This window comes from Hippocampus guttulatus, chromosome 16 (assembly GCF_054856545.1).
Source record: "Hippocampus guttulatus isolate MCC_2025c chromosome 16, RoL_Hgut_1.0, whole genome shotgun sequence".
Lineage (NCBI taxonomy): Eukaryota > Metazoa > Chordata > Actinopteri > Syngnathiformes > Syngnathidae > Hippocampus > Hippocampus guttulatus.
The window spans coordinates 9,840,689-9,865,445 of NC_141276.1; the positions used below are offsets into that span (position 1 = coordinate 9,840,689).

General features: G+C 44.9%; 2 protein-coding genes and 1 pseudogene across 3 annotated transcripts; 2 read left to right on the plus strand and 1 right to left on the minus strand.

The window, feature by feature from the left end:
- Nucleotides 1-1,286: 1,286 nt before the first annotated feature.
- LOC147193032 (small integral membrane protein 36 pseudogene) lies at nucleotides 1,287-1,808 on the plus strand (annotated as a pseudogene).
- A 96-nt stretch (nucleotides 1,809-1,904) lies between these two features.
- mmd (monocyte to macrophage differentiation-associated) lies at nucleotides 1,905-10,678 on the plus strand. Of its 2 annotated transcripts, none has more exons than XM_086133811.1 (7): nucleotides 1,905-2,051; nucleotides 7,172-7,253; nucleotides 7,898-8,058; nucleotides 8,265-8,339; nucleotides 8,426-8,527; nucleotides 8,617-8,686; nucleotides 9,522-10,678. In XM_086133811.1, exons 2-7 carry the CDS (start codon nucleotides 7,176-7,178, stop codon nucleotides 9,723-9,725), a joined length of 690 nt encoding a protein of 229 aa, XP_085989937.1. In that variant the 5' UTR covers nucleotides 1,905-2,051; nucleotides 7,172-7,175; the 3' UTR covers nucleotides 9,726-10,678. The 2 variants fall into 2 exon arrangements, with proteins under 2 accessions (XP_085989937.1, XP_085989936.1); XM_086133810.1 differs by lacking the exon at nucleotides 1,905-2,051 and adding an exon at nucleotides 5,499-5,883.
- A 1,625-nt stretch (nucleotides 10,679-12,303) lies between these two features.
- Nucleotides 12,304-22,807, minus strand: hlfa (HLF transcription factor, PAR bZIP family member a). Its single transcript, XM_086133809.1, has 4 exons — nucleotides 21,223-22,807; nucleotides 18,206-18,571; nucleotides 14,904-15,109; nucleotides 12,304-14,700 (listed from the first exon to the last, which is right to left on the minus strand). The coding sequence occupies exons 1-4, from the start codon at nucleotides 21,329-21,331 to the stop codon at nucleotides 14,485-14,487; spliced, it is 897 nt and encodes a 298-aa protein (XP_085989935.1). The 5' UTR covers nucleotides 21,332-22,807; the 3' UTR covers nucleotides 12,304-14,484.
- Nucleotides 22,808-24,757: the final 1,950 nt, after the last annotated feature.

The following is a 24,757-nucleotide window of genomic DNA, read 5'->3' on the forward strand; positions in this document are numbered from 1 at the left end:
ATTGTCATCACGCAATCGTGGCAATTTGGCGCACACCGGCGGCAAATGTCAGACCTAATGAAAGGTCTCAGGAAGATGGACGCCTACTTGGGTGGTGCTCCCCAAGATGAAAACGCCATCAGGATTTCCTTTCATGAACATCATTAGGGTTTTGTTTGTGTCCCAGATGTGGCTGGAAGGGCAGGAGGAGGAAGAGGAGGAGAAGGAAGAGAAGAAGGAAGATGATGAGGAGGAGGAACAGAAGGAAGGAGATGAGGAAAAAAAGGAAGAGAAAGAGGAAAAGGGAGGAAAAAGGGAAGGAAAAGGAGGGGAAGTGGAGGAGGAAGAACAGGAAGAGGGGGGGGTCATCGTTCCCTGACTGCACTGCATCACGAAGTTGCTGTTACTAAATGCTGCCCCCTGCAGCCCACAGGCCGCAATTAGCTGCAAGTCAGCTTCAACAAGGCCCGGAAAATGTGCGGGAATGAACCATTTGCAGCTTACATCCCATGACGTGGCTTCCTGGAAGAAAAACTAACTCGTTGTTCCAAAGCCTTGTGAGCATTTATTTTCAATATCCTTGTTGTATTTTCATAATTGCTTTTTATCGATCTTGGACTTTGGTTTCACGTTATTGGCCTCGTGATATTTCGTTTGTGTGTTCTCGGTGTTCTCTTGTACCTTTCCTTTGTTTTTTGTTTTATGCATTATTTATTTCCTGGCTCCTTGTGACCAGCGATTTCAGTTTGCACTTTGTCATTACGCTTTTCTCTAATAAATATTTTTGTTATTGCACTTTGTCTGAGCCTGCATTTCTGGAATCCAAAACATTATTCGGTTAAGTTCAGGACCTAACACTAGTAGGTCAAAAGTGGAAGTAGTAGTAGAAAAAGTCTGCTACTAGTCAGATCAAATTCATCTAGCACTTCAGTCGTATAAATAGCGCCCGGATTTTTTTTTTTGCTTGTTGTGTCCTACTCGTATGCCAAAGTTGTTCCGCGAGTGTGCAGAAATGTCAACCAGCAGAACACAAACCGTGACTAGTCGTCATTCTACTCATGCACTGATTTAAAAGTGAGTACAGGATAGAGTGTACTAGAACATGAACCTTAAGATAGTGATGAAGGACTGAAGGCTCAAACGGCTTTCCTTACTTGCTAGCATGCTAACCTGAGAGCTTTTCCAACACCCTGACCCGGAATTTCGCCAGATGGCGACGGCCACCAATCCCCGCTCACAATCGAGATTAAGATTACATCGCGCATACACACGCAGGCAGGCCAGGGGATGATATAAGCGAGAATCTGTCACGGAGTTGCGGCTTAACTTGTTAAAGCAAGCCAACGATCAGGGCTCGGGAGGAGTGGCATCCATCAAAGTCTTGATGTCGCTAAAATAAGGAAGGGCAGAAGATAAGAGGCGGCCGGACGGCTCCGCCGGCATGATGGCAGCCCCCGCCACCATCTTCCGCTGTTGAGCTTCCCAGCAGGCGCGCGGCGGTCGAAGCAGCATGCGGCGGACGTCATGGGCTTTCTGGAAAACTACCAGGAGATCGACCCCGTCACTCTCAACTTGTGTATCCTGATCGCCAGCTACGTCATCCTGCTCCTCGTCTTCCTCATCTCCTGCATCATGTACGACTGCCGCGGCAAGGACCCCACCAAGGAGTACGCGCCTGACCCGCAGCCCACCCAGTCTCCCATCCGCCTGGTGGTCATGCAGAGCTCCCCGGCGCCGGTGGCGCGTTGGGACACCGCCAACATGATCGCCACCTACCATGAGCCCTCGCAGGCAGACTTTCGGGAGAAGAAGAGCACCATGGTTTGAGCCGCCACGGTGCCCCCTGGCTCAGACTCCTCCACATGACTTTCCTTTCATCGCTTGCCCCGTTTTGCTTTATGTTGGAACTCATCGAGGTCGTGCGACATGTGTCGGCCTTGTTAAGCGTGCGTGCACGTGAAATCCCGCTCAAGGATCCTCGAGCCAAAGCAAGCAGTCTGCTCCCATGTCAGATGTCACAACTGATAAGGCGCACGCTTGTTTTGACGCACTCTTTCAGCCTCGGGATTACGGTGAGTGAAAACATTCGGAGAAATGTTGCCCAGGTGGGCAATAAAAGCCGCTGAAGAGAGACTTGTTTTAATCAAGAAGGATGACGCCTTTTCCTTGAGCTTTGTGCTGTTCAGGTCTTTCACCCCTGACGAAGGGCAATGCACCCTTGGATCTTGAAGTATCATGAACCAATCCGTTTTTGGACTTTGGAAATGGGTTGTCATAAATCACTTCAGGGTCACAAATTCACCAGGTGGACCTAAATTTAGGAGTTTGCAATGTTTGGACATCCGTTTGACTCCATTACAGTATTGGCCCGAATATAAGACGGCCCTGATTATAAGACGAGCCCCTCTTTTTCAAGACTCAAGTTTGAAAAAAAGACTTTTTGAACACCAAATTAATTTTTATACAGAAAATAATTACAGTACATCTGAAACAAATGATTATAACAATATATTTGACAGAAAAAACATGTTATTTTGCCTCATTCAAATCTTAATATCTGAACATTTAAACATGGAAACTAAAGTGCAATCACATTCGTAAACGAATGGCTTCTGATTTTTGAAATGTAAATTACATCATAACTTCTCCTCAGCTGCCGGTTAATCTGGCGCCATCTAGCGTTGTGATGGGTATAATGTCTAGACCCCGAATATAAGACGAACCTCACTTTTTCAGTCTTACTTCAATGTAAAAAACACCGTCTTATATTCGGGCCAATACGGTATTTTGATCTAGAAGGGTCATAAATCAATCCATTTTGAAAATGCATTCTCTTCTTTTTGCTTTTATACTGTCCAGCTGTCTACTCTGGTCTCGAAACCCCATAAATCAATCTGCTACGGGTTTGGAAGTGTGCTTATCATAAATCACTCAAGGGTCACAAATTGATTTATTGCATCAGAGGAAATCTACCATTTGGTGTTTTAACAACAGGCAACTGAGACTGTCCACTGATGCCCTGTTTTATGGTTTATAGGTGTCATTTTAGCTAGTTTGATTACATAATTCCAATTCAGTTTGGTTGGGGGGGGGGGGTCATCAGTCTCTCAATGGTCATAAATGCATTGTTTCCATTGTTTGTTTTACATCAGTGTTATACTCTGTTCTGAAGTTTTATGAAGGTTTTACTACTTTATTTGGAAATTTCATGCGTGGGAGATAGGTGGATGGATGAATGGATGGATGGAGACTTAATTCATTCAGTGAGGGAAATTGAATGGTGGTTGTGACTCAAAGGTTATAAACCTTGCATTTTAATGCTGTTCTGTGGTTTTAAGGCATCTGGGTAGAATGTTATATTCTGTATGATAGTTATTAATTGTTCCACCACTTTTGTCTTTGATTGTTTTGCTCCTATTTTGAGAATTGGGTGTGGAAGGTGTCATAAATCACTCCGCTTTTTACATAAGTGCTATTGTCCATTCTCTGAGCATGTCATTGTTGTCTTTAGCTGTGTTTTTTCCAAATCCAGGTTGACTTCCTGATTGGCTGCTGTTCACAGATTAGGTTCCAACATTTGGTTAAGTCTGGTCGTAGCCCTTACGTAATTCCGAGAGTGCTTCTTCAAGTTGGGAGCGCTCCAAAAACAAGAGCCGACACTCTTGTCTTGTTGCTGTCGTCAATCGATTCTCCATTCGATCAATAAAAACACCACAAACACCAAAAAGGAGAGACAGTCCGATAATATAATTATCGTCATTATCATCACTCAGAGAAAATGAAAAGACTCTGTTCCTTGCACAGATCTTCAAATAACATTTATCACTCCCAGTTGAAGTTCACTGTACAACTGAGACATCCATAAAAGAAAAAAAAATACATCTCTAAACACCCAAATGATCAAAAACCATATGCTGCACTACCAAAAGTCCATTAGCTGAATGCTAACATGCAATGTGAAATGCCTTTGGTTGGTCAACTGAAATTAGCATTAAAATGACATGCTTAAAAATTTGTGAATAAGAATATAGTGGAGGAACACCAGTTATACTTTATTGTAGTTCATTTGCTTAACTTTACAATGTATAACAGTTAGTGATGTGATAGCACAACTTCAAACGTGTCCCGCATGCCCGTAAGGCTTTTAATGCGTCATTTTAGGATATACTTATTTGTCGGATGAGAAGGATGAGTTGGCAAGCAAGAGATTTTCAGTGGCCAAAAGCAGAGGATTGCGCTTTCATAAACACTTATATTTTATTCAGCAGCCACGCGTACGTAATAACCATTAGGGTGCCATCTGGAGAATATCACTTTCAAGAACCAACTGCCATTCAAAATAACACAAATTTAAATATATATATTTTTTAATATGCCAATACGTTACAGTCCGAGATGCAATAACTGCATAACAGTGCGTCAACAGGAAAATATTGGTCCTTACATGTACATACACAACTGCTCAAGGGTGTGCAGTGACCTTTGAATGTGACAGAGGATCACAACATCCCATGTCATTGTACTCACCTGATGTATTTGGTAGGGAGCAGTGGAAAGTAAAAGTGTGTTTTACCTGATTCGGTATGCTAAACAGCTTCTGCTGATGGGGATTTGTGGAGAGATTGCTGCTGCTGATGATATTGCTGGAGATGGGCTGATTTGGCCCGAGTGCAGAAGCTACAAAAGAAAATGGGAGAATAGTTGGTTAGGCAAGTATTATATGATTACAACAAGTACGCACCGGAAATGACTGACTGCGAATAACCTGCTGTACCACTGACAGTTTGGAAATGCCATGTTGAGACAGACACTGATGCAGAATGAAATAATGACAAACTATAATCTGATGCCTATGCCACAACTGGACTTTGGGATACATCAATAAGCCCTATCCAATAACGAGACAGGTTTTGCATGGGTTTTCTGCAGTAACCGCAACCATATCTTTGGCTTTCTGTATACTGTGGGACGACTTAATTAAACAGTACAAGCGGAGAGAGTAGCGGCGACCTTGCTGAGAACAGGTGCAGCAGCTTAGCTTGAAAAGAACAGTGCGTCAAGTAGTATGACATAATCTGCAAGCGTCTCATGACCAAGGGTAGCAAAATAATGATTTATATATACTGTATATATTTTAATTGTGTTGATCTTGATGAATTTTAAATTGATGAATTTTAAATTCATCAAGATCCTTTTTTTAAAAAACTCATTCAGCCTCAGTGCCAAAAGGACCTCTCCCAGGGCACCGATAGCGACAACCCGCACCACACCACCACTACTACCCCACTGCACGTGCCTGTAGATTCGAAACCGTTTGAAATTGTAATTGAAAAGCATTTTTTTCTTAATTCAATTTTGAATATGTTTTGGCAATGTTAATTTCAATGTAAAACTTGTCTGTCCGTCCGTCTGTCGACCATGCAGCATTTGCATTGTTCATGCCTGAGAAATTAGTCAAAATCTCGGTTTAATCGTTTATTGGCTCAGCCTGTTGTCGTTCACGGAACTTGGTTCCCTTGCGCAAGCGTATTGCAGCAAAAGGAGGGCGGGCGTGGTCCATTCGAGCAGCCTGGCCGGCCTCCTTCGCTTTCTTGCCGGCTTCATTTTTTCCCCCCCGATCTAACTGGTCGCATCTCATGGGGATATTTCTAAATCAAAGGCTTAGGGCACCGGTGATCACTTGACCCAGAATGTTATGCAGGAAAAGACTAAAATGCTGCTTTTTAGCTATTGCGAGAGTTATAGGCTAGGTCGCGTGTAATAGGCAAGCTAATGCTAATTCAGTGTTGTGAACGGCACAGCATGACCATTGTTTCATACCTTATTAAAAAATAAAATAATCACATTTTTACGCTGTTAAGGACCATAGGCCACTGACATGAAGAAGGTGACCAGCTTCCACAGGTGAGTGAACGATAACTGAACGTCGAGCAGCTTGTCTCGTCTGCCTTCATTCAAATCAAGCCAACGCCAATCGCTTATGACGCCATTATACGTCGACTGAAGGGTTACGAGAAGGCAACCGGAAGTGACTATGGAAACAATTCCAGTAGTGAAAAACGTTGAACTGAATTGAGGAGTTTCGTTTACATTAAAGTTGTGCTCTGCACCTAAAGGTAAAAATAAATCTTTTTAGTAGGGCCGTCTTAATTGTGGGGTTTAGTATCCAATGCTAATTTCTAAATGTTAGCATTAAGTTAGATGACTGAAGTCGTTTTGCTTTAACAGTTTGTTTATTAAATGCACAATGTTAAATATTTTATGTCAGTTCTACTGGAACATCACGTTGGCCTTTTAAAGAATTCAGGCCCCCAAACAAGTTTGACTTCACCACTTCAAACATGGTAGACAATAGACGTCTCATGAATAGACCCACAGAAAAATCTCAAGAAGCCCTGCTTAGAGAGACACACAAAAAGTCTGCTATTTTCGTTCGAAGCAGCCATTTGCCTTTGCTTGAGGTCTTTCTAATTCTTCTAAAATTATGCCCCCAACCTAGTTTGATAAAGCAACAAGAAATTTGGGAGACATGTCTGTCATGAGTAGACCCACAAATAAGTTTCAAGAAGTCAAGCCCGAAATGACAATGAAAGACAGTTTTATTTGAAGTTAAAATGTTTTTTTTGCCTGGATTATTGGGTCCAAAATACATTTAACGTTGCCTGGTGAAAGTCCACACACGCTCGCACACACACACACAAATAAGGTCGTGCATTGTACAGACACGTCATTGAGATGATGTGTGTCAAGGTTCATGGCCGCCTCTCTCCTTTATTTTGGGTGAGGTTAAATCAAGTATAAAAACACTGTTCGGTACACCTGACTTTCTCGAATTACATGTATGCTGTGCAGAATATATACAATGTCTTATAAACAGGTTATTTATATGTACTATTTATTGACAGTCATAGATTATATTAAGTGCTACCGTACTTTGACTTACGAGTTTCATTTGTTCTGTGACCACACTCATGACTGGAATCAATGGTATTTCAAATCATCTTTCCCCATTGAAATGAATGGAAATGCAATTAATCTATTCCCGCCCCCTCACAATTTTCTTTTGTAGATTAGAACCAGCACTGTACAATATTGTGCTTCGTAAAAACACCCAGTGATGACACAACTTAAAACGTAAAGAATGAAAGCATTTTTCCATCCTGTGTGTGTGTGTGTGTGTGTGTGTATTTAGATTCATGAACAGACGGCCTTCCGCTAACTGTCGCTACCAGCCCACCTGCTACGAGCATGCCGCTAACTGCTACACACACGCAGTGAGTCGCCGTCTCTCCGCCGACATTCGACACCAATGCCTCGTTTATTTCTTGGCCAGCCAGCATCATAACGCCCACCCCCAAAAGAAAGCTACAAAAAAAACATGTAGTAGTAAAAAAAACATTTTTATTTGTAAATGTTTTATTTGCATTTTTCTTTTTCTTTTTTCTTGTTGTGAAATTTAGCAAAAGGTGTCGAATCTCGACGGCCTCTATCATCCTTTTCTTCTGTATGCAACACTTTTTTGATAATGGAGTAATTCATCAAGATCCTTTTTTTTTTTTTAAACTCATTCAGTACCAGCCAATTCTGGACCAAGTCTGAAAAGACGTTTAAAAACGTCTTTGGGAGTGAGTGAGTTAAATAATATTTTTTAGGAATAATGGGTCCCTAACCCTTAAATGATGAACAGTCATTAAAAATAAAGTATATTAATAATGATGAAAAAATACAATTTGTTAAAAAGAAATTATACAACTTTACACCTTAGCCTGACTTTAAAACCGTATTTTTACCAAACACTGATTCTACTTCGAAACCCTACTTGAAAACCCTCAACCTGGTTTTAAACCACACTAGCCGGCTTAAATATTTTTTTTTCAGCTGATGTAAAGTTTTGAGTAGATTTATTTTGCGTGCGCAGTTCCTGATCGCGCCAGCGCTGGCGGGCACGGCGCTGCTGCACCGGCTGTCGGGTGACGACTGGCACCGCCTGACAGCCTGGGTCTACGGCCTGGGCCTCAGCGCCCTATTCCTCATCTCCACCGTATTCCACGTGGTCACCTGGAAGAGGAGTCACATGAGGTGAGGCAGGGCTGGAGCAGGTCCGCGTCAGGGTGCATGAAAGGGTTCAACTGCTGTCTGCCAATGAGCTCATCAATTTTTCATGACCGTTCTGGATTATAAAGGGGTTCTGGAGATCTCGAGAAAAATCTTTGGTCTCTGACCTGCTGAAGTGGGGGTTTGTCAGCATGGTTGGGGTTTCAAGATGGGCTTTGTGTGTTTTTCAGGGAGGTGGAGCACTGCTTCCACATGTGCGACCGGGTCGTCATCTATGTCTTTATCGCTGCCTCCTACGCACCCTGGTCGGTGCCCGCACACACACATACACACACACATACACACACACAGTTGTAGCCCCTCCCCCTCACTTTGCCTCACCCTCTGTCAGGTTGAACCTACGCGAGTTGGGCCCAGTGGCGTGCCACATGCGCTGGCTGGTGTGGCTAATGGCGGCCGGCGGGATCTTCTACGTCTTCAACTACCACGAAAAGTGAGGCGGCCGAAGGCCCCGTCGCCAAAAGGCGCTGGACCACCGCTCCCACCTGACTCTGTCCCCTTTTTGCTGTGCTTTGCCGGAAGGTACAAGCTGCTGGAGCTGGCTTCATACCTGACCATGGGCTTCCTCCCTGCCTCCGTCGTCGCCTCAATGGTCAGTACGGCTTCAAACTTGGCCTGGGCCTCCGTTGCACGTTAAGTTTGTAGGCCAAATCGGGCATTCGAATCAAAGCAAGGTCGAGGCTTTGAAATTAGGGTTTTAAGGCAAGGTGAGGATTTCACATTGGCGTTTGTAGTCTGGTTTTGGCTTTCATATTAGGGTTCGCAGCCTGTGCTAGACTTTCAAATTTGGGTTCCAAGCAAGGCTAAACGTTTGAAATTCGGGTTTTAAGACAAGTTTGGAGTATTCTCAAGACTGCTTTAGATAGGGTTTCAAATTAGGGCTTCCAACCTGGGACAGGCTTTGAAGCAAGTGTTTTGGTTAGCATCTGAAAATTTGGGTTCAACGCAAGCTTTAGGGCTTTAAGAGGTCAGGGTTTTTAAACAAAGGGCAGGGTTTTTTTGGGGGGGGGGGGTCTTCCAACATAGGATAGGGTTTCAAGCAAGTGTTAGGGCTTCAAGTTAGGATTGCAAAGTGTAGTTTCAAGCCTGGGGAATCATTTTTGGGGTTTCTTTCAAACGGACTATGGGTTTGGTTTTGAAAGTTGTGTTCACCAAGCTGTTGCTGCCCCCTTGTGGCAGCTGTCATCATAATCACATTTTGCACCGGTTACGTCACAGCTAATAGTCCTGTGTCTCCTTATATAAGCGATTATCTTCTTAAATGATCATATCTTGCCATGCGGTTGGATGTTCTAATACACAAGGGTAGATGCCAAACTTGGCTTTTCATCACAAACCTATTGATGAAGGACTGGCAGCCCTCGAAGTAGGAGATTTGCAGCAATCTTACCGATGACGATGATGCTCCCGCTTTGTTTTTGTGTCAGAACTCGACGGAGGGGCTGGAGGAGCTGGCGTGCGGCGGCGTTCTCTACTGCGTGGGCGTGGTCTTCTTTAAGAGCGACGGCGTCATTCCCTTTGCGCACGCCATCTGGCACGTGCTGGTGGCGCTGGCGGCGGGCGTTCACTATTACGCCATCTGGAGGTACCTCTACCGATCACCGCCCGACCGCAACGCGTGCGGCTCCTGAGCACCCTGCCGCGCTCCTGCCTCCCAACAAACACAAAACAATCGTTTACCACATTCCGACAAACACCAAATGGCACTTCGACGCCGACTTTTACAAATACTCGCAGTCATTCCAGATGCCCGGTGACCAATCGCATGGCGAAGGAAAAACAAAACAAAACACATTGATGGATGACCACTCCCATTGCGCTGTGAGCAGGTTGCGCTAACCGAGCAAAGGAAAGAAAGAAGAGGTTTCCCAGCTTTTTGTTTGTCTGGATATTTCAAAATGGCCACTCCACAGGCCTGGCGAGCAATCGCAAGCTGAGAAAAAATGTGCATTGATGGACACGCTAACCTTGGGCGGTTAAAAAAAAAAAAACATTCTGAGCTGTGCTGATGTTTTCCAAATGGCCATTTCAGGGGCCAGCGACCAGTCACAGAGTGAGATAACCATTTTGATTTGTTAGCATGTTGTGCTAACTTGTTGCCTGCGGGTAGAAAAACAAACAAAAAAAAGAAGGCTGGGGGATCTTTTATGTTGTGAAAGTGTGGCGCCCCCTGTTGGCGTTTTTTCTGCATTTCAAGAGATTTTCAATTTCTCCCCATTTGAGCATTTGGTCCATATTCTCCGAGTGCACTCCATTGGCCACACAGAAATTCAGTTGTGAAAAATACTACTGGTGTGCTAAGTTGTCTTCTGATTGAGTGCAAAATGCGTCCCAGTACTGGGGGCAATTAAATGCACTCGTAGCATATGGAGGAAATGCTCTAATGGTTTTCTGGAAGTGTTATTTGACAAGTGATCCGTTTTTTTTTTGTCATGTGGCGCCACTTCCTGTTTGGGCCAACGCCACTTCCTGTTTGTGTGGGGGGGGTTTTTGTACGTTCCTGGCCTTTCCGCTGCCGTCTTCTCTTTGTGGTGCTACGATCTTCTCTTTCTCTTGCTGTCAATAAAAAGCATATCAACAAGCAGACATCTTTTTGTCATTGATTAACGCGCAACTTTTTTTGTTTAAAAAGACAAGTATTGCTGCCACCCCAGAACAAAAAAAAAAAGGACAAAAACTTTACAGCGATAAATTTTGTATCGTTAATTTGCTGGAGTGGCGCCCTTTGCTTTCAAACGCGGCTTTTGAGCTGCATGCGAAACTCGCGATACGCCACACATTGGTTACTATGATGACAACTATCTCCATTTCTTCTACCGGATATTCACGACCATCGGGCACATTTCAAAGTCTTAAAATTTTCTCTAAAAGGGCCGAGTCTCCTAATAATGCGGAATACTGCTGTGTGACTTTGATGAGGGGTCCGCTTGACTGACTGATGTTGTGCCGACACACTTGTGATAGAGAGGAAAGGCGGACGTAACTGAGGACAGCATGCGGACGTTCAAGTGGGAAGGGTGAACGTGAAAAGGGACGCAAAAGGCACGCACCTGGCCGGTGTATATAGTGCAGTATATATTACGTGCATTGTGCAAAACAGCATCCTGAAAATTGCACCTCCGCTGAGACGCGTTTACAAAGCACAGTTTAAACTCCAAGCTATCAGTTTCGTGCATGATCATGGGAATTGAGCAGCCGAATCCAAGCTCAACTAATCCATTGTGCTTGGTGATTTCGTTATATGCCATTTATCCATCCGGTTCAGGACGACCGTGGTACAGCAACATCCGGCGGATTACAAGGAAAAACTGGCCATTTATCGCTCCTACTGCAGTAAACACAGTAAGGTTCTCCCTTTTCGCATCCAGCCTACAGAATTTGAAATGAAGGCGCCCAAATATTATGCGTCTGTCTAGTTGCCGGGCAGAAAATGAGTCTGTTGCTGTGGAAACGCTGTGCGATGTCTGGTCCGTCTCTGTGCTGACGACGTGGATGATGTTACATGGGCGAGGAACACCCGTAGCGCAAGGCAGAAAAACAGACAAAAAAAAAAGATGAAAGTCACGTGGCTTACCACAGTGGCTAGTTTTTTTTCACCCTGACTGGTCATGACGCAGCGCCCCCAACAAAAAATTTTTTGTTAAGTCTTCAGTGTTTCAAACTGGAATAGTGTGACACAATAATACATGTCATCCATACTGCATTAAAATAAATTTGTAAAACACGTAGAAAACCTCTGCCAGATTTTCAAGCAATTTTCTGCGGGGGTATTTAACAGAATTTTGGGGGCACTGATCCCAGAATTGTTTAATAAAAAAAGAAGCATTTTTATTAACTGATCAACAACTAATTAATGATCAAATGAATGGCCAATTTTGATAATTGATTAACCGTCGAGAGACCTTGTCTAACTTAAAATGGTCCAAATCTGATGAATTTAAAAAAAAAAAAAATTCAGTGCTTGCTAAAATAATCATTAGTTGCAGACCTAATTACTGCAAATAGAAACATTTGAGTATTCTATAGAGCCGCAACAATTAATCCACAAATTGATTACCAAATTAATTCCTGCAGTCAATTTGAAAAAAAAGTTTTGACATCTGATTTCCCGTAATAGTCCAACCCCACGTTTTTCATGACTACTTAGGCCTGTTGTTGCAATACCGCATGACTGTCACCAGAGGGCGTCATAGGAAAAACATACAGCGCGAGGTTTCTATTGTAATCTTTATTAATATTCTGGATCTGTTGTGCCTTTAAAATACATATTCAGTAAATGTAATAGGAAAAATACTGTACAAAACAACAACGTATAGATTTATAGGTTTTATATATAAACATCTCTTGTAACCAATATATCATCTCTGTAAGCGATTGGTTTGGTCTGCCACAAACAAGTCCGCCAACCCCCTGAAAAAAGTAAAAATAAACGCTTTCCTCGTTTTACATTCATGCCACCATCTTGTCGGCCAGACGGGCGGCGGCGCCGGCGATGCAGACACTAAGGGGGGGAGGATTGGGGCGGGGCTCTACCACATGGGGTCAAAGGTCACGGCTCGGGGGGTACATGCTACGTTCAACACAAGCGGGGGGGGGGGGGGGGGGGGGGGGAATTAACATTTCCCCAAAAAGAAATCATAGAAATGGGGGGGGGGGGCGTAATCATGCTGGAAAAAAAAAAACACCAAGCGGCAATTGAAATGAGGGCGGAAAAACAAACGAACAAAAAAAAAAAAAAAACGGAGAAAGATTGCGAACGCGTTTTTTTTTTCGGTGCACAGCGCAAGGAAGAGGGAAGTTGTCGGCCAATCAAAATGGAGACCAGCTGGTGGTTAAAAACATCAAAAGGTAGTAGTAGTAGAAGGTAAAAAAAAAAGTCATCCGTGGAACACGTCCTCATCGTGATGGCTTTGACGCGGCGGGGATGGAGGGGAGGGCGGGGGCGTAGAAAAAGGGAAAACAATTTGTCAAGCCCCTTTCACCATATTTAGTTTGACATGTTGCTCGTGTGTGAAAAGTCACCGATACAAAAGAGTTCATGAGATTGTCAACTGTTAGCATTTTGGTTTTCCAGTCGCGTCAATAGCGCGCTTTCATATTGTGGTCGACGGTCAAAAAAACAAAAGTAGAAGGGACGTTTCTGCTTTATGCCGACGACGAATGCGAATAAGAATACGAACGACGAGGGAAACAACAAAGCGCTTCGACTTGTTTCACAAGAAAGCGGCCTGCGGCACAATTCATCGTAATGAATGCTGCAACACTCCAGGAGTTGTCAAAGTTGGAAACTTTTCATGATAATTAAAAAAACCAAAAACATTCTAAATTGAAGGTGGCTTCCTCATAAGGAACCGGGGGAAAAAAAACCCAAAAACATTTTAGTTAAGTGGCACTTTTTCATTGAAGAGTGCCCCAACATTTAAGTTTTAGAGTTGCAAGTTATGACTTGGTGCATTTTTTTGATTTGTGTTGCAAATGAAAAATATGAGTTATGCGCAAGCTTCAACTATGCTGATGCTCCAGCGAATAATCATTTTTAAAAATTAGCCAGTAAGGTATTGCAATGCTCACACGTTTTTTTTTTTCAAGCCTATGGCTATAAACGATGCGAGATTTATGATGCTTTACTTTGTATTAAAAGACCCTCTGGTCATACTTAATTCGAATGAAAAGTTCACAAAGATCCCCCAAAATTGCCCATCTTAACTTCCTCATGTACTTTTCCAGTAACTTGTAAACACTGCCTTGAAAATGTTCACAAATTCACAGTTTGCAGAAATTTATCAGAAAATGTCTACAAATGACTGCAATATTTTCCAGGAAGCTTCCGAAATTTTTAATATATATACTGTATATTTTTCTCAGAAATCAACCGGGAATTCTCCAGAAATGTCACTCCATTCCCAGTTAATTCTTGTGCCGGGTTACCAATTTTAGAATATTTCCCAAATGGCCCTCCTTAAATTCTCCTAGAAATTGACCAAATATTTAACAGGCACGCACAGGCAAATTTTCAGACATGTCCCGTGCATTTATAAGGAATTTATCAGAAAATTCGCTAAAAAATGACAGAACATTTTCAGGAATTTTTCTGTCAATTTTTCCAGAAATGTACTGAACAATTTCCAGAAATGCGCTGGAAGTTTATCTGAAATTTACCAGAAAATGTTGCAAAAAACCCCCAAATTAAAACAGAACCGAGGGCAGTAAGATGAGGACTTTTCAAATACGGAATGCTTGACTGCGTTGCGTTTGACCTTTACTGACTGCGCGCTACACGGAAAGCGTGAAAGGGGCTTGATTGTGTGTGTGTGAGTGAGAGAGAGAAGGGTGACGACGACATAGTCCTTAAAGGGGCGGCGTGCGGTGGGTGGGGTTGCGGGGGCGGACTCACAGTGGCCCGTGCCTGGCCTGGTACTTGGCCACGACGTTCTTGCAGCGGCCGAGCTCCTTGCGCAGGTCGGCCACCTCCAGGCGCAAGGCGGCGTTCTCCTTCTCCAGGAAGCCCGCCCGAATGGCGATCTGGTTTTCCTTCAGCCGCCGCGCGTCCCGCGACCGCTTGGCTGCCACGTTGTTCTTTCTGCGCCTCGCCCAGTACTTGTCGTCCTGCAGGCGGACGCCAAACACCCAACAGCACAGCGTTAAAAGAATATGGGAGTGTGGGGTGTCCTATGTCCAAAAATGGTTTTAAAATCATGTTTTCATTATGAAGAGCCGTGTGCCGAATTTTTAGGGGAAACAAAATGAATGAATTCAATTTTGGAATAAATCAGTGTGGTCATGCGGCGCTTTGTGAGCGTGGCGCGGACCTTGAGGTCGTCGGGGATGAAGACCTTGCGGGCCTTCTTGATCATGGGCTGCGGCTTGAGCTCCTCGGGTGAGAACTTGTGCTTGCGCGGGTCGAAGACGGCCCCGCCCGGCACGCTGGACAGCGCCAGGTCGGCCGGGTCGGGCTCGTAGCTCAGCGCCACCTGGATGGACTCGGGGTCGATGGGGCTGGGCGTGTCGCGCGACGCTAAAGGGGACAAAACACAAGCATGCCATTATTCCTTGGGTGGGCCGCGTCGCCTTTGCTTTGCCCCCCCCAAGCGGTTTCTGCTTTTCGTTCTTTGGGCCTTGCCAGGCGACGGTTGCTTGCATGTGCGGGTGTGCGCACGTGTATCTTTGTGTTGTGTGTGTGTGTGTGTTGACCAGCTAGTATTGACGATTTTAAGCTTCTGACAGTCGCTAAAAACAGATGCCGTCGTGCCCATTAGCAACGAGGCTAACGGGCTCAAAGCATGCGATTGGCCAGATAGCGACAGCCAAACATGAAGTAGGCGAACGTAGCGGTCGTCTGAATTGTCATCTTCATATCAGCACCGCCGCTGAGCTAGCAAGACCTGGCTAACGATAAAGCTTGCCTGTACGCGTGGTCGAACTTTGACCCCCAAACGCGAGGCGCTGACCGACGTGCGGGGGTCAAAGTGTGCGGGCTGAGCTAATCGCAGTTTAGCCTGAGAGTGACAAAGCTTTTTTTTCACGACGTTCGACTTCAACGACAACAACAAGCAACTCATTTCAATGTTTGGTTTCGAAACAAATCGATGCAGGGCTAATCTATAGCAAGACGGAATTTGTGGTGTCATTTTGTCAGCATGCTCAACTTTTCCTTCCGTCGTGGCTTTCAAGTCCACCTCACTAGATTGGAGACGACGCTGGTCACGCGACAAGACGCCAATCCAGCCTGGAAAGTCATGTGACGACGGGTTGCAGCAGCTTATTTATGCCGATGCCATCTCAGTCGTCATGATAACGTTAACTAAATCGTCTACCACCTGCCAGACGCGCAGACACACCAACACTGTGAATTCCTTGCCAGAAGTACTCGACAAATCTAATCTGCTTTAAACACACACACACACACACACACACACACACACACACATTCATGTTCAACACACATGTCAAACGCACGCGCATGTAAAATGTGTGCACACGCACGATTCGGGACGGGTGAGCACCAACCAATACCAGGTATTAGACAATTAATGGCCTTGTTTTGAAATATCAATTACTCGTGAAGGCCGCCATTACCATCTGCCGATACGCCAAAAAGCCAAAACAAAAATCTGACATGGAGTAAGTCCTCCTCTGCAGTATTTGGCACAATTCCGCGATAGATTGACAGACTGGCGAATCATCATCTGCGTCAAAAAGAAAAGTCTGCCTGTTCACAAATTTTTTTTTTGGTCATTGTTTTAAAAGGAGTCATATCAAAAGGCGTATCTTGTTGTGGCATCGGTCTGCAAAATAAGTCATGTCAAACCTCCCTCCACACGATGAACATGCACACGCGCGCACACACACGCACGCACGCACACACACGCACGCACGCACACACACAGGCGCGCGCATGTGAAACACTTCATGTTGTTGTTGTTGTTGTGGAGCCTAACGACCACAAGCAGGAACAAGAGTGCACATGACACATGCCCGCACACACGCTTGAGTCCATGTGAGCCAGGACAAGTTGAGCGGAGAGAGCGAGCGCAAAGTGGGGGGTGGGGTGGAGGTGGTGTCGTTGCGTGAGAGCGGCTGAAAAAAAAAAAAAGGGGAGAGCGTGAGAGGACGAGGCGGGGCCACGGTCCGCCGCACATGCCGTCTGCATGTGTGTCACATGGACACGCACGCAGGAGGGAGGCGTGCACGTGACGGCGCGCGCCCTCGCACGCACACACTGCGCGCGCGAGCACCTGGCGCTACTCGACACCCGGCGTAAAAACACAACACGCTGTTCCGAGCCCTTCCTGTCACACACCTGCATACTGTCCAGTTTGACGACAAATTTGGCAGAGAGTCGCCAGCAAATATCAGGGTACAAATAATGAACTGCTCGCCAGTTTTCACAAATATTCACAAAAGGTTGAATATCTTGGATGTGTCGCCCGATCGCCTCAACGCGGCGTTGACATTAATATTGCCTTTGTGGAATTTAAATGTCGCAATCGAAATGCAGCCGATCTGAGCCGCCAGTGGGGAGCGGCCATTTTGTCATTTGTTATCGGCGAAAAATGAGGTCACAGTTGCTCTGGGCTCAGGTAGCGACCGAGCGCGGCTCAGCTTGCGAACGTGGCATGATCAAACTTCGAAAACAGGTGAGCTGCGATTGGTTGTGACCTGAGCAATTGTGATCTCGTTTCCATTTGGCAGCAAGTGACAAAATGGCCACACCCTGAGATGGAGGACAACGGATTTTGCAGCTTCAATACGATTCGATATAGGCAATAAAAGGCAACGTTCATCCATATGCTGCGTTCAGCATCGGGAGACCCGCATACAAGCTTCGGTATTCTTGTCAGGAAAATTTTGGACTTGATTTCCCCTTTCAAGAATGACACATTTCGAGTGTATCTCATTTTTTGTTGTTGTCAAGGGTTAAAGGGCATTGAATTTTGATAGCACGCTTTGCGCAAGTTGTTGCTCTTGCTCCGATGACACAAAATGACAAAGCCATTTTTGTTGTGCTCAATGACCGGTCACTTTCGCCCGCGGACACTCAAAAAAGGAAAAAGTCATTTGGAATTTGGAGCATTCTGGAAGGAAACAAGCTTTTCATGTCGCGTAAACGTCTCGGCTGCCGTGGCAACACAAGCAACGACTACGATTCGTCCTTTCAATTACGTGACGTCGTTCCATGTGGAAATGCGAGAAGTTGGACCGGATATTATGTTTTTCATATTTTCTTTTCTTTTTTTTTTTTGAGTGGTAGTTTGGAGAAGCAGTCCACATTTTACGGTGCGTCACATACTCCATAATCGCCGTCATTGATGCATCGACCTCCAACAAGATCCAACAACATGTGACCAGCAGCAATCAAACATGGTCGCCTGCAGCTTTGCACCAACATGGCAAGAGCCCAGCAATACAACACGTGCACACACACATTTTTAAAAATTTTTTTTTTTACTTGTTAGCTTGCCAAAGCAACGACAATGCACCCTGTGAATATTTGCAGTGTGCGAAAGCCAATAATCCCCTTTCCATCAAACGGGCCCCCGTCTCGAGTCAGCAACCAATCACAGCTAAGCAGGAAGTCCGCACGGGTGTTGGTGGCGTGCGTGGTTGTTACCTGTGGCGTTGGGGCTGCGCAAGCACGTCTGCTGCTGTTGCTGTGACGGCACGCCGCCGTGCGCCGGGGTGGTTGCGCGGCTGCTCAGGTCCACCACCGAGGGGGCCGCCGCGGGGGGCTGCGGGGCCTGGGGGGGCGGGGGCACTTGCTGCTGCTGCTGTTGTTGTTGGTGGTCGCTTTGCGCCGTGTTGGCGGGAATGCCGTTCTCAGACAGGAACTCTTCCAGGTCCATGTACTCCAGCTGGAAGTTGTCGCCATCGTAGGGCAGAGTCTTGTCCCAAAGCGTCGGCCCCAGGAAGGCTGACTGTGGCGGGTTAGCCGCGCCGCTCTCATCCTCCAACTTCTTCTCCTTGTCCTTGTTGAAACCTGCGGCACAACGAACAAGAGTTATCGGCTACGCTTCACCCGGAACCGGAAGCCAATCGGTTACTGCCAATCGCAAGTATGTTTTGCTAATGGTGGGTGTGGAAGAAGCTCTCAGCCAGGTCGTCTGTGGAAGCCCACATTCTACACAACTGTAATGACAAAGAGATGCCAGCGGGTGGCGACGTTCTTTGGGATTTGAGATCAGCACAGGTTTTGAGTAGAAGCAACGGTTAGGCACAGTCTCGGCTCATGATGTCAATTTTGACTTTGTGAAAGCACGAGTGTGATCTAATTAAAGTATGTGTAGGGTGTCAGGACACTCAGCAGCGCCCCCTGGGAAGTTTGAACAAATTAGCCCCTCACACCAGAAATGGGTTCAATATTTGAAGACATTTTGCGATAATGTTGACTGTGCAGTCCCACTTGGCACAATTACTGTCGCCGATATTCAATACCGAACATAGAGCAGCATTTTAATCTTCCGTTTATTTATTTTTCTTGAGATTTGATTTAAATTTGCTTGGCTTCCTTACAAATGCTTAAAATTGGTTTTGCTCTCTTGCTTTTTTCCATGTTGTTGATAGGAGTGTGTAGGTCTGAATATCACCGCTGTGATCATTTCAGGTGCCCTCACAGGATGAATTAAGTATCTATCAGTCAACCTACTCTATCGATACGACAGCAAACATTAGTAATGCCATTGGAGATTAGTTTTCCCAAGGAAAACAGAACAATGTTGTTTATTGCGTCGCTTTTAGGACCTTTGAACAGGGGATTTCAGGATTATGGGTCATTTTTGAGGCATAATGAAGGCCTTCATTGGGGCCGATTACATTGAATAATTTTTTTTCTAGGCTTCGCAAATAGAAACGCTAATTGTGTACTTCATTCTCAGTTCATTATCTTACGGAGGTGTGTGAGCAGGCGGCAGAAAGCTGTAATTTTCCAGAGTCTACTGCCAATTTCATGTTGTGCATTACAAGCGGGACAGAAGGGAATGGCGCCGACAGGTTCGACAGGTTTATTATTAGGATTATCGCGGAAGTTCCAAAAAGTATCTGCGTGGCTCGTTCGAGAAACGCAATTCATTGGTGCTTTCAGACCAAAACAAAACAAAGAATTTATAGTGTCTTAAGAGTGAACCGGTGAATTTAAAGTGGGGATATGTTCCAGGTTGCCCCATGAAATGTAACCAGAAAAACGAAATAAAATTGCCTTATTCCGCTTCTCCTCCTAACTATGCAGCATCTCTTCCAGTGGCGCTTAGTACTGCCCGGCATGTTGTGGTACTACATTGACAGTGTGCCACTCCAAATTGGGACTTCCCTATACACAGTTACAACCCCCCCCCCCAAAAAATAAAATAAATCACTTGAAAATCCACAATATAACATAGGGGTGCGAAAGCTGAACCACGACATGTTGAGTCTTGACTAGAATCCGATAACCACGACAATGAGAACTGGCTGCACACCTCAACCTTGTCTTAAAATTTAAGTCCACACATCATGTGGGGGCCTTCAAAGTGGATCACAGTGCAAACTGACATGATTGCAGCGTTGTGTTACACTCACAATATAAGTGGACATCATCACAGAAATAATCTTCAACATCAATGAGCCGTTTGCATCGCATGAGAACGACACACAACTAATAGTCCATTTTATCAATTAATTCGATTTAGTGGCTTCGGCATTTAAAAGTGCGTCCCTGCTGATGTGCAGCGAACACAGAGGAGATAGTTAAAAGAACAGTCAGTGTTGATAGGTTGGCCATATTTAGCCCCTTTTCACAGTCCCGCTATGGATATTTTTCCACAAAAGGAACAATTCAGAAACAAGGCAACATTTGCGCACAAGAAATGATTACGCTTCAATGCGGCACATATTTGGACAGAAACGACATGTTTTCCACTTGAATGAAATCTAAATAACTCAATGCTGAAAAATGCCAGGACCATAAAACCTGTTTTGAATCATGTCATTGTCTTGATTTCCCCCCCCCAAAATTCAGTCCAATCTGATTTTTGTGGGGAACCATTCAGAGATTTGAACAGTGCGGTAGACATTTAAAAAGTCAGCGGCAGCTCCTTGTCTAATTACTCTAATTACTATTTTCTGCCATTGTTTACGACACTCGCACTCACACAATCACTTGACTAAATGAGACAAGATAATAATCAGAGCTCATACGGATCCAATGGAAAATTAAAAACTTACACTCAACGGCCTCATTCGGACATTTGTAATCAAAAATTAAACACGAAAGCGTCATTGAAAGAACGTTTTTGTTTCAAGAATACAATTTAAAAAAGTTTAATCCGTTTTTGTCCCCCGAGGATTACGTGTGAGGCGCCCCCTACGGGTGACAAGAGGAATCCACGTAATCGCCATGAAGATGGATGTTGGACAGGTCGAAACGCGATTTCCCCGAAAAGGTAGTAAGGCACCTGCGACGAAAAACGACGGACGTTCAAATCTCCTTTTCGTCAAACTGGTCGGCGCAAATCGGCTTGTTTTCAGCTGGAGCCACGAGCCGAGTTAGCAGCCAGTCTTATTTTGCTCGTTTCGGGTTCTGCACCGAATTAATCGCATTCGGTTTGACTACAATGGAGGCTGGAAAAGCAACATGTCAAAGGTTCGCTCGGGTACCTTCGTCGTGGTGGAAGGGCAGCTTCAGCGGGTTCTCCAGCAGCGACTTGAGCACGCCGTGCGTCGGCGGCAGGAAAGCTGCGTTGACAGGGTGAGGTCTGCTGGCCATTTTCTCCACAGGGCGTCGAAATCCCGCTGCTGGGGTGGCCCGGGGGGACTCGCGGACGGTGGAAAGGAGCTCTTGACAGCCTACAAGTGAGCTGGTTGGAAGGCTGGCAGGCGGGCGGGCGACGAACTGGAGGCGGAGGGCGGAGGCAGCTCTGCTTTGACTGACGGACGGACGGACGGACGGACGGAGGGGGGGAGAGAAGGAGAGAGGAGGCAGGCAAGAAGGGAGGGAGGAACCAAGCTAAAATAAGCTAAGCTAAACCAAGATGAGCGAGGCTGCGCTGCTCTCCTGTCCTACCCCGCCCTCCCGGTCAGAACCTGCACACGGCGCCCATGTGCGGAAACTGTTGACGTCAAGTAGAGGAGGGCGGGGCCAGCGCGGTGACTCCTTCGGGGGACGTGGGAAAACAACGTTACTTCCCGACAAAAACAGAAATGTCAAACTCCTTGGCTGTAGCGCATTCATCTACACAAAGGTATAGATGGTATATATTTGTGGCGAACTACGGAGTCACAGACATGAAATAGGGAAAGGGTTTGAAATTGTGGCCACAATATCAGTTGTGGGCAGGAAGAAGGCCCAAACAGTAGCAGAAGCACTGACCTACATTTGCAACCCGTTCTAACATTTGCTTCATGAAATCGTGCTAATTTGGTCCCAAGTTTTCTATTGGTAGCTGTGGATGTTGGATTTAAAATAAACAAATGAATAAATGTCAGCCTATGTGTTGCCATGTTGATTTAATGTCCCCAAAGTCCTCACAGTCATGTTACCCTGAGCTATTATCTTAACAACGGCATGTTTTCTTTAACCAATCACCCACAAGTTAACAGCCAAGCAACTTTCGTTCCAAACATTTGCACTTCTGTTTGAGTCCCAAACGCACTGTGAACTAATTTGATGTGACACAGAACAGTGTTGTGCTCCGCCAGTTCCCGAGTGTGAGTATGATTTATGATCTACGCCTGTCACACTTTCACTGCAATCGCCTCAGTCAATGAGAGCTAGCTTGACAGAAGTTTACAGAAAGACCATCTGAGCATTTATTCCACAGCTGTTTTGAAAGTATATGTATGTATTGTACCTTACTAGTCCACTCGGTCATCGATTTACTAGTACACTCGCGTTGAATGGTCTTACTAGTGAGGACAAAGAGCATCCTCGAACATGGAGAATTGACTGCAGGAGTAGGATATGGAAGAAATGCTCCAACGTGTTTCCATTTGAATATATGTTTTGATTGACAGGTACACTGGTTTGTGTTGCCACCTTTCAGCTGCATTGTCTCACATTATCGATTGGGGGAGAAAACATGCATACATTTGCATTTTTCTGCAGACTTTCTAATGATGTTGATGTTACAGTCATGACATGATGAAAGGTGTGAAAATGCGCAACAAGGAAGCACATGACATTTGCACGCGAGTGCCTGCAACCGGCTTGCAAGTGCTTGAGGCTTGCAGGTACTCGAGGCGAAGGCTCTCGTTAGTGCGCGTCAAAGCTGCTCAGCCATACTCACCAAACTTGTTGGTGTCCAATCACAATGCTATCGCTTGGTGTGTGTGTGTGGGGGGGGGGGGGGGTACGCGTGCTGCAGATACATACCGTACTGTATGACTTTTCTGCACACTAGCAGAACTTTGGCATACGAGCAGCTACACGTTACTAGTTAGGCAAACTGCAAGTAAAGTGTAAGATGTTAACTAGTGGAATTCCATAAGTCAAGTCAAGTCAACAGTATTTATAGAGCACTTTCAAACAGCCATCGCTGCATACAAATATAAAACGCGACGTTCTTCTTCTTGTGCTCAGAAATGCCACCATGTAGTAGAAGACAATATAGGAAAAAAAGTCACAAGTGCAGCAGTCCGACTAGTACACACGAATCGTTCTACTAGTCCGCTCAATTGTTTCACCCTGCGAACTAGTAGATGGACAATTCAGGGCACTCAAGACACTAATGCACACAAATAAAACAACTTTGCCTTACTAGTGATGTTTTTTTCCCCCCATTTTGTTGTCAATGCTAAAAGGTAACCTCTTTGTAAACTTTGGCAAGAGACAAGTGTATGACACTAACAGTTAGCCTGAAGCTAAGATGTTAGCAGACAGTCTGAAGCTAATATGCTAACATTTAGCCTGAAGCTAGGTGAGTTTATTAAGTCAATCAAACTAACCCTCTTTTATGGTCACATACAACTTTACAAGCAGAGACTGCTAATACTTAGCAAGAAGCGATGAAGATAGCAGTTAGCATGAGGCTAAGATGCTAGCCTGTATGGAGGCGAGTTTCTTACGAGCTCACCCAACGTGTGGGCTTGGATAGCAAGGGTTCAAAGGTCACGAGGCGGCTTAGTCACTTCGAAGTGGCCTCGGCAGGAGGTTAGCTCATCTTAGAATAGCATATTGCCATGAATCTTATTATGATGAGACACATGACAAAAACAAAGCCAGCGTTTGTGTGCGACCGATCATCTGCTGAAGAGCTTCAAATATGTCACGCCTCCTTCTTCTCAGGAGCCGGCAAATCAACAGTTTGCACGCACAACCACACACACACACACGCACGCAACCCCCCACCCCACCCACACACATACACACACACACAAACTGACTGATAGGCAAACAGACAGACAGATCCTCATACAAAAGATTTGCCAACCCTAACCCTAATTTAAAACCTTACCCTTACTTTGAAACCCTAACCCTGGCTTGAAACCCTAATCTGAAAGTCTAACCACGTCTTGAAATGATCATTTGAAAACCCAATTTGCTTGACAAGCCAACAGGCTTCAACCCTACTTTGAAGCCGAAACCTTTGTTCTTATTCGCATGCTAATATCATGCTACATCCCGCTTACTTCTGGCTAACAACATTGAAACATTATGCTAACTTCAAGCTATTTTCTGGCTAGCAAATGCCAGGAATCCATCAGGTTGAAAACCCCACTATGAAACCTGACTTCACAGCAACATCATGCTAATGTCATGCCAACCGCATACTACATCCTACTATCGTCCAGCAAACTACATTCTAATGTTATGATAACTTCAAGCTGCTGCTAGCTGATGAAAGTAATCTGTCACTACTAATGTAATTGATCTTTGCCTGATGTAAATAATTTATTTAGTGCAACCTAAAATTTTTAACGTCATTACAACTAACTGCTTTAGGTGAACTAAACTTTTTTTTCCCAAATGCGACCAAATAAAGATTAAGTTGGCTTTATTACCTAACGCAAATATTCTTGAAGGTTTTGCACACACATGATTTTTGAATGTTGGAACAAAGTCATGTTTTATTTATTTTTTTCTTTTAAGACATGTGATGTTTAAAGATGTTAATGCTAACTTGCTGCAAATTTTAGCAAATGATCACTTCCTGCCATTGAGGTTGAGGATATTGGCGATGCCTTCAGGGACATT